The sequence below is a fragment of the Oncorhynchus clarkii genome, chromosome 23 (genome assembly GCF_045791955.1).
Source record: "Oncorhynchus clarkii lewisi isolate Uvic-CL-2024 chromosome 23, UVic_Ocla_1.0, whole genome shotgun sequence".
In the NCBI taxonomy this organism is placed as follows: domain Eukaryota; kingdom Metazoa; phylum Chordata; class Actinopteri; order Salmoniformes; family Salmonidae; genus Oncorhynchus; species Oncorhynchus clarkii.
The window spans coordinates 4,876,009-4,894,518 of record NC_092169.1 but is presented as its reverse complement, the minus strand read 5'-3'; the positions used below and the strand labels follow the sequence as shown (position 1 = coordinate 4,894,518).

Sequence of the window (18,510 nt, the reverse complement as noted above, 5' to 3'; positions counted from 1 at the left end):
GCTGGGTTGTTGCCCTCCTACGGCCTCCTCCACGTCTCCTGATGTACTGGCCTGTCTCCTGGTAGCGCCCCCATGCTCTGGACACTACGCTGACAGACACAGCAAACCTTCTTGCCACAGCTCACATTGATGTGCCATCCTGGATGAGCTTCACTACCTGAGCCACTTGTGTGGGTTGTAGACTCCGTCTCATGCTACCACTAGAGTGAAAGCACCGCCAGCATTCAAAAGTGACCAAAACATCAGGCAGGAAGCATAGGAACTGAGAAGTGGTCTGTGGTCACCACCTGCAGAACCACTCCTTTATTGGGGGTGTCTTGCTAATTGCCTATAATTTCCACCTGTTGTCTCTTCCATTTGCAATCAGTGTTGCTTCCTAAGTGGACAGTTTGATTTCGCAGAAGTGTGATTGTCTTGAAGTTACATTGCGTTGTTTAAGTGTTCCCTTTATTTTTTTGAGCAGTGTATATTGTATGGTGTATGAATAAATGGCTGCTTTAAAAATGCATTAGCTCCTTGATGCGCAGGCATGTACCAGTTCGTTTTGCAATTATAAAAAGGTATCCTGCGCATTGATTGTGGGTAATGCTCTCTACAATTTAATGAATTATTATCACAGCGGTTCTTGATTTCTCTGGCTCATCTGCTCATTGAAAGATATAAATGTAGTTTTACACCGGGGATCATTGTCAAAGCTTGTCAAGTCAGTAAAACAGACGTGAGTGAAGAAAACTGTGATTTATATGTGTAGCTTTAAAGTGTTCAATCAAATACTTTACTCATCCATTCTAATTGACTCCAGACAAAATCTCAGGGCTTTAATCAATCAAAACCACTTACAGTTTGAGCGATATGTTTAAAACAGCGTTAACATGCTGTTTATTTTGGTTTCACACTGTAAGCGTTGGTTTGTCAACCATTAACATTAGTATTTTCTTTTAGCAAAATAATCATGTTTGAGTTATTCTGTAAATTTGAATATGGCCCTCAGTTAAAGATAGGACTGGAAAAAACCTCTTGATAGCTGTTAACTCACTGAATGAGAGTGAGAATATGAAGTGTAAGATTTCTGCCAAACTAGAGGATGTAATCAAGGTCAATTTACCCAGCTACAGTCAGTCACAGAAGACCAGAGCCTACTTTTTAAGTTTGAAAATTATATAGAAAAATATACTAGAGATGAATAATCACCTTAAAAGTCAGTGAGCCAGCCTTGAAGAAACACTGAAAGCAGAGGTAAACATGCAACAGATACAAGTATTATTACAGTTTGTCACTAAACTGTGTGATGAGGAAAATAACAAATTCACTTTTGGTGCATGCTAAAGTAGAAAAACAATCAGGCACCCAAGTTGCCAAGAGTAGCTAAGAATGGGAAACCAGATGCTTTTAGTGAAAATATCATTTCAAATAACACTCACAGATTTAAAAAATGAAAAAAGAAAATACCAATTCCAAGGTCTATGCACTTTCTCACTTGGCTTTTGCAAACAAGGCTATCAGTCGAACTAACCCTGGTATGCATTTCTGTAGGCATATTGATTAAATTAGGTTTCTCCTTGAAAGCACCAACTTGTGTATGAAGGCAGTTACAAATCCACCATTAATACATTTACACTGGTCATATTCAGCGGGTGTTGCGCGTTCGTAAATTCATCCATTATTATATTATGTGCTCTGGCACACTCAGATGAGAGTACTCTGAAATCGTAGCAGATAGCCAGAGGGAATTTACAAATGCAAGAGATATGCTAAGTGAATAACAGTCGTTCAAGTTCAGCATAGCTAACTAGCTAGCTAGCTAGCTAGCTAGCAAAGCGATTAGATATTTCTTTACACCTGCATCTAGCTGTAGCCACTGAAAAAACGATATGAGGGGAAAAAGTCAGTTACTCACCCATTCTTCTAATCACATGACATCTTCCCAGCAGCTAGCTAGCTAACATTAGGCTCCAGGTTTTTAGGTTGCTAAATAAAGAGCTACATAAAAAGATGCGCTAGCCTATTAGCCACGTTATGACTGACTTGTGGTCATTGCCCTTGCTAGTTTGATTGTATTGACATTTGCAGCCTACGTCCGTTTTTGTCCAAAATGTTGAGTCATCGAAACTGAAACAGTGCATCCCGAATGAGTGGAGACAGCAAACAATGTACGAGGCCAGCTGTGATTGACAACCTCATAGCAACATTTCTTGGACTACCAAGAAATGTATTGGTGAATTATATTGATCATGCATTGATCTGCATCCATCTATTCTGCCAACAATGCCTTACTGTACGTCATGGAATTTTGAGTCAAGTATAACCTATTTTTAAAATCCCTTTTATGAAGTTGGTTTTCTAGCATAAAATGGGAATTTGTTATTTATGATTGTCTGTTTCATATCTGTCAGTTCCACTTTAAAAAAAAATATTGTTAGGGTCGCGTCAATTCGAATCTGGTATCAGAACAAGTTATAACACTGAGTCACTGATTGTACTCTGTATTTTTATTAGCTAAGCAATAAATGGCAAATGCAACTTTCGTATATACGGGCTCACTGTAATACCACGCAGGGCAGAACAGGGAACTGACAGGATGTAAGAAAACAGCTGTTCATATACTGTGATAAGCCAACAGAAGGGTTGGAACTATGTCTATCAGAGTAGAGGCGGAGCGTGGTTTATACTTGCTCAGCCTATCTCAGGCGCTCAGGCTGGTCCCCGCCTCTTGGCGCTTCTTGGAGTCCACCCTCTGTCGATGTATAGATTCTCACTGTTCTGGTATCACCCCCTAGTTATAACAGTTGCTCAGTTCCTGCTATTGTGTTGTTCAGTATTTTTCCATCTCAGTTAAACCCCTCCCGATTAACCACAACTTTGTAAGATACAGCAAGTCACACCATGTGCTCAATATTGTCACATACAAACACAAGGACAAAGTATCTGCTGGGCTGTTATCTACAGTTTTGCAACATGCAGCAGTCTCAGCATGTTGCTCAGTTCTTGTCACACACAAACAGGCAAGTAGATGTAGCAAGCAGTTGTTTAATCTCATGATGATGCTCAAGTGCACAAATGCAGATACTTCACACAGCCAACATTTAATCATATATATGGTAATGGATATAATGTAAAACACAGAATCCCACAATATGCACCAATTTATGCACCAATTTTCAATAAGAATAAAGTTGGTTGAAGTGTCAATTCTGCATTTTAACATGTCCCTCCATGCACCCTCTGTGACTTATATGAAGATTAACCCACAAAAATACTCCATTATTATAAAGCACTAGTTATTTTATTGTTTTGACAGTTATTTCTGAACATTATTATTTATTGCATGTGATTAGTATTTCATTTTCTCTTACAAATGAAATACTAGCGTAATGAAATAATAGCGTAAAAGCAGGTGTTTTGTGGTGTAAAACTGAGTGGGACAAGCATAACGTCAACCCTGTTATCCATAGATAGACAGGATAGAAATGTCAACAATAAAATAAAAAAGAAGATGAATCTTGCATTAAATTGCCCCCCATGGCTGATTTTAAAGACACACTCCTGTACTTTGGTGATTAATATTTTTTTTAACTCTCTCTTTAGGCTGGATGTGTCAATGTGTAGTTCATACATAATCTATGAGCGGAATTACCTTAATTAGCCACAAAATCCCTAGTTTGAAAGCGACTGTTGCTGTGAGTGTTACGGTTTTCTTCCGTCGAAGGAGAGGCGGACCAAAATGCAGCGTGGTTATTTTTGATTCAGCTTTAATAAAAGAACCACAAACAAGACACGTGAAAACCCAAACAGCCTGGTGCAAACAGAGACAGGAACAATCACCCACGAAACACTCAAAGAATATGGCTGCCTAAATATGGTTCCCAATCAGAGACAACGATAAACACCTGCCTCTGATTTGAGAACAACTCCAGGCAACCATAGACTTTTCTAGACAACCCTACTAACCACAATCCCATAACCTACAACAAACCCCTAGACAAAACACACCACATAAATAACCCATGTCACACCCTGGCCTGACCAAAATAATAAAGAAAACACAAAATACTAAGACCAGGGCGTGACAGTGAGGTTCCATTTTCCCTATTTACTCCCCAGGTAGCAATTCGAGTTTCAGCCAATGAGCTTCAGCCCCTCAACATTTGAGTGACAGCTAGGAAGACGCACTATGGGGGGAATTCCAACCCGAGTTAAGTGCACCTAAATGGAATGTAATTCACTTTTAATGCTATTTTCATCATTTTTATGCTCTTTTCTCATTGACCTTGAACTTAAGCATGAGAATAGCATGCTATTCACCCGCTATTCGTTCGGGATGGTGATCTAAGAAAACAAGGTGTGGTGGAGGTGTGTCTACAGATACACCGTATTCTGACCTTGACTTAATTCTCTCATAATTACACCACCTTTACGTGTGAGGAAACCATGAATAATGTTGATCGAACTTGCCGGTTCCAAGTGGAAAAATAATCTACTTTCTCTTTTCTAATAGAACTAACAGCATTCGCCATGCACTGTAATGTATAAGTTGATAAGATCTATTGATAAGAGGGAGGTATATGAGTAGAGCTGTGACAGTCACAAAATTTTGTCAGCCGGTGATTGTCAAACAAATAACTGTCGGTCTCACTGTAATTAACCGTTAATTAACATAAACACATTTAGCATCTCCTGGCTTCCACGCATAGACTACAAGCCACTGATGCAGACCTTAACCTTCACAATAAATCCATGATTTATTTTAGATATTAAGACCGATGCTGTCACTAAGACCGCACTCAATGAGCTGTATTCCTCCCTAAGCAAACAGGAAAATGCTCATCCAGAGGCGGCTCTCTTAATGGCCGGGGACTTTAAAGCAGAGAAACTTAAATCCGTTTTACCAAATTTCTATCAACATGTTAAACGTGCAATTGGAGGGGAAAAAACTCTAGACCACCTTTACTCCACACACAGAGAGTCGTACAACGCTCTCCCTCACCCTCCATTTGGCAAATCTGACCATAATTCTATCCTCCTGATTCCTGTTTACAAGCAAAAATGTAAAGCAGGAAGCACCAGCAGATGCTAAGATACTGGACTGTTTTGCTAGCACAGACTGAAATATGTTCTTCCGATTTCATTGAAGAGTACACCACATCGGTCATTGGCTTCATCAATAAGTGCATCGATGACGCCGTCCCTACAGTTACCGTACGTATAGAAGCCATGGATTACAGGCAACATCCGCACTGAGCTAAAGGCTAGAGCTTCCACTTTCAAGGAGCAGGACTCTAACCCGGAAACTTATAAGAAATCTCGCTATGCTCTCCGACGAACCATAAAACAAGCAAAGCGTCAGTACAAGACGAAGATTGAATCGTACTACACCGGCTCCAACGCTCGTCGGATGTGGCAGGGCTTGCAAACCATTACAGACCACAAAGGGAAGCACAGCCGAGAGCTGCCCAGTGACGTGAGCCTACCAGATGAGCTAACGGACTTCTATGCTCGCTTCGATGCAAATAACACTGAAACCTGCATGAGAGCACCAGCTGTTCCTGACGACTGTGTGATCACGCTCTCCGCAGGCGATTTGAGTAGGCCTATGAACAGGTCAACATTCACAAGGCCGCAGGGCCAGACGAATTACCAGGATGTGTACTGCAAGCATGCACTGACCAACTGGCAAGTGTCTTCACTGACATTTTCAACCTCTCCATGTCCGAGTCTGTAATACCAACATGTTTTAAATAGACCACCATATTCCCTGTGCCCAAGAGCACTAAGGTAACCTGCCTAAATGACTACCGACCCGTAGCACTCACGTCTGTAGCCATGAAGTGCTTTGAAAGGCTGGTCATGGCTCACATCAACACCATTATCCCAGAAACCCTAGACCCACTCCAATTTGCATACCGCCCTAACAGATCCACAGATGATGCAATCTCTATTGCACTCCACACTGCCCTTTCACACATGGACAAAAGGAACACCTATGTGAGAATGCTATTCATTGACTACAGCTCAGCGTTCAACACCATAGTGCCCTCAAAGCTAATCAATAAGCTAAGGACCCTGGGACTAAACACCTCCCTCTGCAACTGGATCCTGGACTTCCTGACGGGCCGCCCCTACGTGGTAAGGGTAGGTAACAACATCTGCCACTCTGATCCTCAACACAGGGGCCCCTCAGGGGTGCGTGCTCAGTCCCCTCCTGTACTCCCTGCTTACTCATGATTGCACGGCCAGGCACGACTCCAACACCATCACTAAGTTTGGCCGATGACACAACAGTGGTAGGCCTGATCACCGACAACGACGAGACAGCCTATAGGGAGGAGGTCAGAGACCTGGTCGTGTGGTGCCAGTACAACAACCTCTCTCTCAACGTGATCAACACAACGTAGATGATTGTGGACTACAGGAAAAGGAGGACTGAGCACGCCCCCATTCTCATCGACGGGGCTGTAGTGGAGCAGGTTGAGAGCTTCATGTTCCTTGGTGTCCACATCACCAACAAACTAACGTGGTCCAAGCACACCAAGACAGTTGTGAAGAGGGCACGACAACACCTATTCCCCCTCAGGGGACTGAAAAGTTTTGGCATGGATCCTCAGATCCTCAAAAGGTTCCACAGCTGCACCATCGAGAGCATCCTGACTGGTTGCATCACAGCCTGGTATGGCAACTGCTCGGTCTCCGACTGCAAGGCACTACAGAGGGGTGTGCGTACAGCCCAGTACATCACTGGGGCCAAGCTTCCTGCCATCCAGGACCTCTATACCCTAGTCATAGACTGTTCTCTCTGCTACCGCACGGCAAGCGGTACCGGAGCGCCAAGTCTAGGTCCAAGAGGTTTCTAAACAGCTTTTATCACCAATCCATTAAAAAATATATAAAAAATATTTAACCTTTATTTAACCAGGTAGGCAAGTTGAGAACATGTTCTCATTTACAATTGCGACCTAGCCAAGATAAAGCAAAGCAGTTCGACACATATAACAACACAGAGTTACACATGGAGTAAAACAAACATACAGTCAATAATACAGTAGAAAAATAAGTCTATATACAATTTGAGCAAATGAGGTGAGATAAGGGAGGTAAAGGCAAAAAAAAGGCCATGGTGGCGATGTAAATACAATATAGCAAGTAAATCACTGGAATGGAAGATTTGCAGTCGAAGAATGTGCAAAGTAGAGATAGAAATAATGGGGTGCAAAGGAGCAAAATAAATAAATAAATACAGTATGGGGAGAGGTAGTTGTTTGGGCTAAATTATAGATGGGCTATGTACAGGCGCAGTAATCTGTGAGCTGCTCTGACAGCTGGTTCTTAAAGCTAGTGAGGGAGATAAGTGTTTCCAGTTTCAGAGATTTTTGTAATTCGTTCCAGTCATTGGCAGCAGAGAACTGGAAGGAGAGGCGGTCAAAGGAAGATTTGGTTTTGGGGGTGACCAGAGAGATATACCTGCTGGAGCGCGTGCTACAGGTGGGTGCTGCTATGGTGACCAGCGAGCTGAGATAAGGGGGGACTTTACCTAGCAGAGTCTCGTAGATGACCTGGAGCCAGTGGGTTTGGTGACGAGTATGAAGCGAGGCCAGCCAATGAGAGCGTACAGGTCGCAGCGGTGGGTAGTATATGGGGCTTTGGTGACAAAACAGATTGCACTGTGATAGACTGCATCCTATTTTTTTATTTTTTATAATATGTTTATTATTTTACAATAAAAAATCTAATAAAACAGACAGCAATACTAACAATGACATTCATTGTACTGTTGAATGGGATGGCCAATTTAGAGGACAAAACAGAACTTAACTCACACATACACAAAATAAAACAAAATCCTATTAGGTGGTACATGTATAGGAAGACAGCATATAGTCATTACAAGCAGTGTAGTTAAGCCAAAAATAAATATTGAGTGGAGTACAGCACAGAGTAGCAGCAGATCGTCAACCCAGTTATGAAGCGGGACTAGACCATTTATCCAGTATCGGCTGCCATATTTTGTAAAACATTGGACTTCTATTGGAGGTATTGTATCGAATCTTTTCCATATGTATTACATTCCCTAAATCCCGTAACCACATTTCAAAGGTAGGTACAGTCTCCAATTTCCAAAATTGCAATATGAGCCTTTTGGCTAATAGAGTACAAAGAGAGACAGCTTTCCCTTCGTGATTATTCCCATCAACTGTGCCAAACAGAGCGGTCAATGGGTCTGGGGCTAGAACTCTATCAAAGGCTCTAGATAAATATTCAAAAATGAGAGACCAGTAAACATGTAACTTAGGACATGTCCAGAATAAGTGGGTCAACGTCCCCTCATCCTGCTTGCACCTCTCACACAGTGGTGAGGTGTCCGGGAATATTTTATGCAGTTTTACTTTTGAGTAATGTAACCTGTGTATCACCTTAAACTGCACAAGGTTGTGTCTGGCATTCACTGAACTGTGGTTTATATTCCTGAGAGCTTCTACCCAGTCCTCATCTGAGATTTCTGAGCCAAGTTTTGTTCCCAAGCCTTGTTCCCAAGCCCTTTTAATGGTGTCTGTGGATACCTCTATGTGGGCTTGTAGCACATCATACAGTCTAGAGACCGACCCTTTTGAATGGGGTTTGACAAGGATCAAGCTATCTAATGTAGGACTATTTGGCTTCATGCCATACTGTGGGATATGTGTCCTTACGAAATTCCTGATTTGGAGGTATCTGAAAAAATGTGTTGTTGGCATGTTGAACTTTCCCTGTAATTGTTGAAATGAAGCTAACTGACCATCTATGTATAGATTACCAATTGTTGTGAGCCCCTTCTCCCTCCACTGTGAAAACACCACATCATCCAATGCGGGGTAGAAAGCATGATTCAGGCAAATCGGGCTGTCAATGTATACAGTGGGTATGTTAAGAAAATACCTAATCTAATCTGTTTCCAGATCCTAAGCGTATGACAAATGACTGGGTTAGAGTCATAAGTGGATTTTTTCACATATGATGGGCTATTAACAAGTGCAGGAAGTGAGGAACGTTGACAGGAAGCCTGCTCAATCAAAAGCCATGCAGGCATATCCTTCTGTCTCATCGCAGGCAAGCTTTCCCTCCAGAAAGACACAATGTTCAGATTAGCAGCCCAATAATACAGTTTAAAGTGAGGAAGGCCAAAGCCCCCCTCTATTTTGTACTTGCATAAATGCTTCTTTGAAATTCTGGCTGCCTTGTTATCCCATAAAAATGGAGTTACTATTGAATCCAGTTTCTTAAAATAGCTTTGTGGTATGAAATTGGGTAGACATTGGAAGAGGTAGAGAAACCTGGGTAAGACAACCATTTTAATAGCGTTTATACGACCAACCAAGGAGATAGGCAGAGTTTTCCAAAAATCTATATTTTGTTTAAGCTGATATATTTTCATGTCCCAATTCACTTTCATTAGCTGATCAAGGTATCCTGTCACTACAATGCCAAGGCTTGTGAACTTGTCCATCACTGTTCTAAACGGGGTAGATTGCAGAAATTGCAAATCCACAGGCCGTGATATTGGCATCAACTCACTTTTTTGCCAGTTTATCTTGTAGCCAGAGAAGGAGCCAAATGTGTTTATCAAGTTAAGTAAGGGTGGAATAGAAGTTTTAGGCTTGGACAAAAACAAAAGAACATCGTCTGCATATAGGGACATTTTGTGCTGTGTGTCCTTTATTTTAACAGAAGCTATATCGGCACATGCCCGAATGCGAGTAGCAAGGGGTTCCATGGCTATAGCAAAGAGAGCAGGCGAAATAGGGCACCCCTGTCGGCACCCCTTGAACAAGCGGAATGACTGCGACATTTCTTGATTGGTTACCACGGACGCCTTTGGGTGTGCATAAATAATTCTTATCCAATTAATAAATTCCTTTCCGAATCCGAAGTGCTCCAGAACCGACATCATATATTTCCACTCAATCCGGTCAAACGCCTTCTCTGCATCAAGAGCTATTACCACTGCCTCAGCCTTATGATCGTGATACATTACGTTGAAAAGACATCTCAAATTGTAGTGTATATGTCGGCCCGGGATAAAACCTGTCTGGTCAGGGTGTATGATGTCGGAAATATATGTTTTCAATCGGTTTGCCAATATCTTTGTCAACACCTTGTTTTCTATGGGGAGTAACGACACGGGGCGACATCTCCATGGAATACCTATCTTTTTTCAAGATCAGTGCTGTTGTAGCCTCATACAGTGTTTGCGGGAGTTTGGCATTGTCTTTGGATTGTTTAAGTGGCGCTAGACTGGCGCAGTACTTCTTATAGAATTATATTACATATCCATCGGGCCCAGGGGCCTTGCTGTTTGGACATTGTGCTATCGCTGTGTTCATTTCCTCCAAAGTTATCCCTGCATCAAGTGCAGAAGCTGCCCCCCTATCTAGTTTAGGAAGTTCACATTCAGCGAGAAAGCGTTCCATAGTTTGTGGATCAGAAGCATCGCATTTTGATTGGTATAGCTCTGAGTAAAACTGCGCAAAGCATTTATTAATATCCTGCGGATCTGTTACTATTTTACCCTTCTTGTCTTTTATTTTGTGAATAGCTCTAGATGCCTGTACATGCCTTAGCTGTCTTGCTAATAATTTATGTGGTTTGTCACCCAGTTCAAAATAACTTTGTTGTGTTCTAGCAAGTAAAGAGCCCACCCGTTTGGAAAGGATGGTATTGTATTCATATTTTAACTTTGTGATCTTCTCAAGGACTGTATACGAGGAATTCGTCCTAAAAACGTTCTCCTGTTCCCCTAACTCTCTTTCAATTTCTCTTAGCCTAGTATTGGCGCGTTTCTTCCTCTCTGATGTATAAGAAATAATGTAGCCTCTAATCACAACCTTTAGAGATTCCCAAAGGGTGGAGTCGTCAACCCCCGTGTCGTTAGTTCCGAGGAAAAAGGCAATCTGCTCCTTCAAATACTGACAAAAAGCCTCATCTTTCAGCAGATATGCGTCTAAGCGCCACGGTCGCCGACATGTCGACATATTGTCGAGTTTCAGCACCATGGACACAGGAGAGTGGTCCGTAATTAGAATAGGGTGATAGGTAACCGACTCAGCCGCTGAGATTAGTTTGGAGTCCAACAAAAAAATAGTCAATTCTGGAATATGATTTATGAACTGATGAAAAGAAAGAGTATTGGGTCTCCAAATATCGACAATGTTAAGGTTTGTCATCAATGTATTTAGACAGACACTGGCATTTGATTGTTGAAGTGACCTTGATAGCTGTTTATCTAAAAGAGGATCTAACGTACAGTTAAAGTCCCCTCCAACAATAACACTTGTATCCGAGATATTTGGTATGTCCTTAAATACCCTTGATCCTGAAAAATGGATCATCAAAGTTGGGTCCATATAAATTGACCAAGGTTACTGGTTTCGAATTCAGTGTACCAGCCACAATAATATACCGACCATTAGGATCTGAAATCGAGGATGAGTAAACAAACGGAATGTTTTTCCTTATCAGGATTGCTACCCCTCTCGCTTTTGCATCAAAGTTAGACTGGTATATCTGACCGATCCAGCCGACTCGTAGCTTGGCCTGAGCGGAGCGTTTAATATGAGTTTCTTGAAGAAACACTATGTCAGCACCCAGTGATTTAAGATGAGAGAAAACCTTAGCTCGTTTCACCACATGCCCTAAGCCGTTACAGTTCCAGCTGACTATCTTTATTCCACCTGGTCTACTCTGTGCTCTGTCACTATGTGGCATTTCTTATTTTAGAGCAAATTGTTGCTGTCATACAAAACTCAGAAGAAAAACATCCCGCCGTGCGGGAGCTTGTCATGCCACCTGTACTAATAATAAACGTGAACATAACACATACCCCATCCCCCCTCCCGTCCCTTTACTGAGTGACTTCCCCAAACGAAGCACTCCTTGGCTAACACACAAACTTTAGGGTGTCTAGACATACAGCTTCAACTAACTCGTCGTCTATAGATGCTCCGCATATACGCTAATATTAAATAACACTTAACACTTAACTCTCACGTTAGGGGGTGAGTGGCGCTAAAACATGATGTGCCAAACAATGCTATATTAGCCACAACATCTCACCAATCATAAGTCCCAAATTCTGATCTTCTAATCGAAAAGACATAGTCCGGAAGTCCAAACACATTCCTGGCCTGTATTTGGTCATTTAGCCGGCTGACACAGCCGTTCTGTATCCTCAGCCAGGGAGCTTGCTTGTCAAGAACAGATCGGCCTCTTTTGGGTTGTCAAACGTACGTGTTGATCCTTCGACTGTCACCTTAAACCGGGCTGGGAAGAGGAATCCATATCGGATGTTGGCCGCCCTGCATTTGTTGCGTACCTCATCAAACTCTTTCCGTTGGTTCCTCACCTCCAAGGTAAGATCTGGGTAGAAAGACACCCTGGCTCCGTTGAAGTTAAGGGGGAACTTTTGACTAGCCAGCTTGAGGATAAGATCCCTGGTCTGGGGATAGTGCAGCCGTACAATGAATGGCCTTGGTGGCCCGCCCTTGGCCGGCTTCGTTGCCTGAGATCTGTGTGCGCGGTCGATCAGGATGGCCGTTTTGAAGTGTTCGCTCCCCAGCAGGGCCGGTATCAGCTCCGAGACAAATTCAGTGGGTTTCCCTTTCTCAGTGTCCTCCTGGATGCCCCATATTCATCCCTAAAGCCAACACCTCATTTGGCCGCCTTTCGTTCCAGTTCTCTGCTGCCTGTGACTGGAACGAATTGCAAAAATCGCTGAAGTTGGAGACTTTTATCTCCCTCACCAACTTCAAACATCTGCTATCTGAGCAGCTAACCGATCGCTGCAGCTGTACATAGTCTATTGGTAAATAGCCCACCCATTTTCACCTACCTCATCCCCATACTGTTTTTATTTATTTATTTTTCTGCTCTTTTGCACACCTGTACATAACCATCCGATCATTTATCACTCCAGTGTTAATCTGCATAATTGTAATTATTCGCCTACCTTCTCATGCCTTTTTCACACAATGTATATAGACTCCCCTTTTTTCTACTGTGTTATTGACTTGTTAATTGTTTACTCCATGTGTTGTCTGTTCACACTGCTATGCCTTATCTTGGCCAGGTCGCAGTTGCAAATGAGAACTTGTTCTCAACTAGCCTACCTGGTTAAATAAAGGTGAAATAAAAAAATAAAAAAATAAAAACATTCGGATGTTCTGGCGTCTTGAATGCGACTCAAGCATTTCCAGTCGGGCTTTCAGGATTTTGTTGTCATTTTTGAACGTTGCGCACTGTTTCTCTATGTCCTGTAGCCTGGCCTCGTGATCGACTGTCGTCTGCTCAACCTCATGCACCCTTCTCTGAGTTGCCTTCACAGTTTCGGCCAAAGTCCCAATACTCTTTGAGATATCAGCCAACCTTGTGTCCACCTTCTTGCTTAGTGAGTTTATGGCAGCCAGTATGTCACTTTGCGTAGGCTCTGTGGGGGACTCTTGGAAGCTAGCCTCTTCAGCTAACTCCTCGTGGGTTGGCGACGTTGAAATTGGTTCGTCGTCTATCTCATTCAAATTATCTTGTTTAGCGCACCCTTTTCTGGTGCCTTTTCCCTTTGTCATATTTGTTTTAAGTTATAGGTTGTGAGAGGTTAAGATAAATACTAATTTGTTTCAAAATGGAGCGGAGCTCTAGCAAAGCACGTCTACTCCATAGCACGCTCTGGAATGACTGGAACGAACTACAAAAATCTCTGAAACTGGAAACACTTATCTCCCTCACTAGCTTTAAGCACCAACTGTCAGAGCAGCTCACAGATTACTGCACCTGTACATAGCCCACCTATAATTTAGCCCAAACAACTACCTCTTCCCCTACTGTATTTATTTTATTTATTTATTTTGCTCCTTTGCACCCCATTATTTTATATCTACTTTGCACATTCTTCCACTGCAAATCTACCATTCCAGTGTTTTACTTGCTATATTTGATTTACTTTGCCACCATGGCCTTTTTTTGCCTTTACCTCCCTTATCTCACCTCATTTGCTCACATCGTATATAGACTTGTTTATACTGTATTATTGACTGTATGTTTGTTTTACTCCATGTGTAACTCTGTGTCGTTGTATGTGTCGAACTGCTTTGCTTTATCTTGGCCAGGGCGCAATTGTAAATGAGAACTTGCTCTCAACTTGCCTGTAACTCTGTGTCGTTGTATGTGTCGAACTGCTTTGCTTTATCTTGGCCAGGTCGCAATTGTAAATAAATAAATAAATAAAACTGCATTGTTGGTTAGGGGCTTGTAAATAAGCATTTCACTGTAAAGTCTACACTTATTGTATTCGGCGCATGTGACTAATACAATTTGATGTGATTTGAATTACCAGTTGGTGGGCCATTTAAATACATTTTTCCCAGATGATGTAAATTCCTGCTTCCCACTTGGTTACTAAACACACCGCTAACCACCACTGTAGAGCTGTATAATTGGAGGCACAAGACCGAGACCTACACTTTAACATATAGTTGAGCGTTGTACAATGTATAGTTTGTGTTTAAATCGATAAAAACGCAAATAATAAATAATACAAAAATAAGGGTACGGTTAGGGTACAGTATTGTTCCCTGGGTACAAAAAGATTAAGGGCTCTATTCAATCAGATCTGCTTTAGTCGACATCCGCATAGTGGTTGTTTTGGCGGTGTCAGAGGTGAAACTGCATTAGAGCTGTCAAATCCACAAGTGCTGCTGGCATTATGTTGTCCCAGTTAAAGTGGTCTATGGTAGAGGTACATTTTTGTCACTTACTAAGAACATTATGTTGTTTTTGTGGTTCCCTATAAGGGCACATTGTACCTCCTTTAAGAACAAATCTAAGTCTGTAGTGTAGTGTACTTCCCGATCTTTTAGCAAAGATGCAAATGTATCTACATGTATTTGGAATAGATTTTATGTGACGTTAAATATATTGAATATATACAGTACCAGTCAAACGTTTGGACACCTACATTCTCATTCAAGGATTCTACGTTGTAGAATAATAGTGAAGACATCAAAACTCTGAAATAACACATATGGAATAATGTATTAACATTTTTTTCTCCAAAAAAGTGTTAAACAAATCAAAATATATTTTAGCCTTGAGATTCTTCAAAGTAGCCACCCTTTGCCTTGATGACAGCTTTGCACACTCTTGGCATTCTCTCAACCAGCTTCATGAGGTAGTCACCTGGAATTCATTTTAATTAACAGGTGCGCCTTTCCTTAATGTGTTTGAGCCAATCACTTGTGTTGTGACAAGGATTTTTAAAATTTAATTGAACTTTTATTTAACTAGACAAGTCAGTTCCGAACAATTGTTTTTCTAATGACGGCCTACCCCGGCCAAACCCGGATGACACTGGGCCAATTGTGCGCCACCCTATGGGACTCCCAATCATGGTCGGATGTCATGCAGCCTGGATTCGATCGGGGACTGTAGTGATGCCTATTGCACTAAGATGCAGTGCCTTAGACCGCTGTACCACTCAGGAGCCCAAGTTAGGGGTGGTATACAGAAGAAAGCCCTATTTGGTAAAAGACCAAGTCGATATTATGTCATGAACAGCTCAAATAAGCAAAGAGAAATGACAGTCCATCAGTACTTTAAGACATGAAGGTAGTCAATCTGGAACATTTCAAGAACTTTAAAAGTTTCTTCAAGTGCAGTCGTAAAAGCCATCAAGCGCTATGATGAAACTGGCTCTCATGAGGACCGCCACAGGAAAGGAAGACCCAGAGTTTCCTCTGCTGCAGAGGATAAGTTCATTAGAGTTAACTGCACCTCAGATTGCAGCCCAAATAAATGCTGCACAGAGTTCAAGTAACAGACACATCTCAACATCAACTGTTCAGAGACTGCATGAATCAGGCCTTCGTGGTTGAATTGATGCAAAGAAACTACTACTAAAGGACACCAATAATAAGAAGAGACTTGCTTGGACCATGATACACGAGTAATGGACATTAGAATGGTGGAAATCTGTCCTTGGGTCTGATGAGTTCAAATTTGAGATTTTTGCTTCCAACCGCTGTGTCTTTGTGAGACGCAGAGTAGGTGAACGGATGATCTCCACATGTGTGGTTCCCAGGTGTGATGGTGTGCGGGTGCTTTGCTGGTGACACGTCGGTGATTTGTATATGTAATTCAAGGCACACTTAACCAGTATGGCTACCACAGCATTCTGCAGCGATATGCCATCCCATCTGGTTTGCGCTTAGTGGGACTATCGTTTTAAGATGGTTTGTGATGAGTTGGACTGCAGAGTGAAGGAAAAGCAGCCAACAAGTGCTCAGCATATGTGGAAACTGTTGGAAAACCATTCCAGGTGAAGCTGGTTCAGATAATGCTAAGAGTGTGCAAAGCTGTCAAGGCAAAGTGTGGCTGCTTTGAAGAAACTCAAAAATCTAATATATTTTGATTTGTTTTAACTTTTTTTGTGTATTTTTTAAAATTTTGAATACATGATTCCATATGTGTTATTTCATAGTTAATGTCTTCACTATTATTCCACAATGTAGAAAATAGTAAATAAAGAAATAAAGAAAAACCCTTGAATGAGTAGGTTTGTCCAAACCTTTCACTAACTGGTACTGTGTATGTATAAAAAATTGTATGGGAACAAATAATCATTCAGAGTTTTTTGTTTTTTTTTGACAAAATTAGCTATGAAGCTTGTGTTATTTTATCTAGGACCGCATTGACATTTTTGTCCTTCAGTCGTGGGATGGTGGTCAGTACTTAAACCTTTATGCCTTTTAAACAAATAGCAAAAATCAAATCAAATTAAATTAAATTCTATTAGTACAACAGGTGTATTCACCTTACAGTGAAATGCTTACTTACAAGCCCTTAACCAACAATGCTTTAAGAAGTTTTATGACAAAAATAAAGTAAAAAATAGAAAATAAAAGTTACAAATAATTAAACAGCAGTAAAATAACAAGCGAGGCTATATACAGGGGGTACCGGTATAGAGTCAATGTGCGGGGGAACCGGTTAGTCGAGGTAATTGAGGTAATATGTACATGTAGGTACAGTTACGGTGACTATGCATAGATTATAAACAGAGAGTAACAGCAGCGTAAAAGAGGGGTCTGGGTAGCCCTTTGATTAGCTGTTCAGGGGTCTTATGGCTTGGAGGTAGAAGCTGTTAAACCTTTTGGACCTGGACTTGGCGCTCCGGTACCGCTTGCCGTGCGGTAGCAGAGAGAACAGTCTATGACTAAGGTGGCTGGAGTCTTTGACCATTTTTAGGGACTTCCTCTGACACCGCCTGGTATAGAGGTCCTGGATGGCAGGAAGCTTGGCCCCAATAATATACTGGGTCGTACGCACTACTCTTTATAGTGCCTTGCGGTCGGAGGTTGAGCAGTTGCCATACCAGGCAGTGATGCAACCAGTCCGGATGCTCTAGGTGGTGCAACATTCTCCTGAGTGGAGCTATGGCAGTGTTGCAGTTATGTGCTGGGCATCTCTTGATAAGTATGATAAATATCTCCTACCTGCACAGCCAGGTAACAATGTCTGCCGCACATCTGCTTCTTTTTAAGAGGAGCTAAAGTATCCTGACAGTTCAGATATCCACATTGCCTGGCAGTGTGATATCACCTGGGTCCTGTTCAAACGGCACCAAACAGAAGACTACACATTAAGAAACAAATAATGTGCTTTTTGAACTTGTCCAAAATAACGTTTATTTCATTGCCAATGCCTTCACTGCCTGTCTTGTATTTTCTTTTTCGGTTGGCTGTTCTAATACCCTTTGACCTTTTTCCAGTTCAGGAAGTGCCTGATTCAGCTCTTTACCGGCAAGCCTGTGCCAGAGAACATGAATGCAACGTCGGAGCGACTGGGAATGACGGGGGAGAGCTGCACGGGGGGCGAGATGTCAGCCATAGCAGCACGCATCACGGTCTGCGGCAACACCCAGCCTAAGAATGAGGAGGCATCCCCCAGCAAGTGCAGCTCCTTCGTCCAGCTGCCAATCCCAGAGAACAAAGTCTGCCCCATGTAGACCAACAGAAGACTATCCCACCCCTGAACTCTCCTCCAGTCCTCACTGCCTTTTCATCCTCCCCTTCCATTGCTATGCAGATGCATCTTCTCTTACCCACCAACTTCTTGTGGTATGTGTTAGTTTAAAGATGCCAGGTGTAACCACAAGAGTTCCCTGGTTGACTTGTTATGTATTAGTAGACATGGAGGGAAACCGTAGCACAAAAGAGGGACATAATGCTTTCATGTATGTCAAGCAGCCAGATCACCCTGACTGCATCTATCTGCTGAAAGTCATCTGAGGCTAAGCAGGGTCAGGCCTGGTTGATCTCTAGGGTAGGAGACCAGATGCTGTTGGAAATTGTGTTAGTGCCAGTAGGGGGCATTCTTCCCTCCTCAATACCTTAGTCCATTTTTTCTGTGGACTCTGCTCCACAAAGGATTCCCTTATCCCTCATACCACCAATATATTTCACAGACATGGATGACCAACTGGGGTAATTTTGG

General features: G+C 42.1%; 1 protein-coding gene across 1 annotated transcript in view; it reads left to right on the top strand.

Annotated features, from left to right (window-relative positions):
- The window catches only part of LOC139381522 (vertebrate ancient long opsin a), a 31,538-nt gene extending 13,421 nt beyond the window's left edge, over positions 1-18,117 (top strand). The window contains exon 5 of the mRNA XM_071125138.1: positions 17,786-18,117. Within this exon, the coding sequence (XP_070981239.1) occupies positions 17,786-18,022 (237 nt within the window). The 3' untranslated portion in view covers positions 18,023-18,117. The remainder of the gene's footprint in view (positions 1-17,785) is intronic.
- Positions 18,118-18,510: the final 393 nt, after the last annotated feature.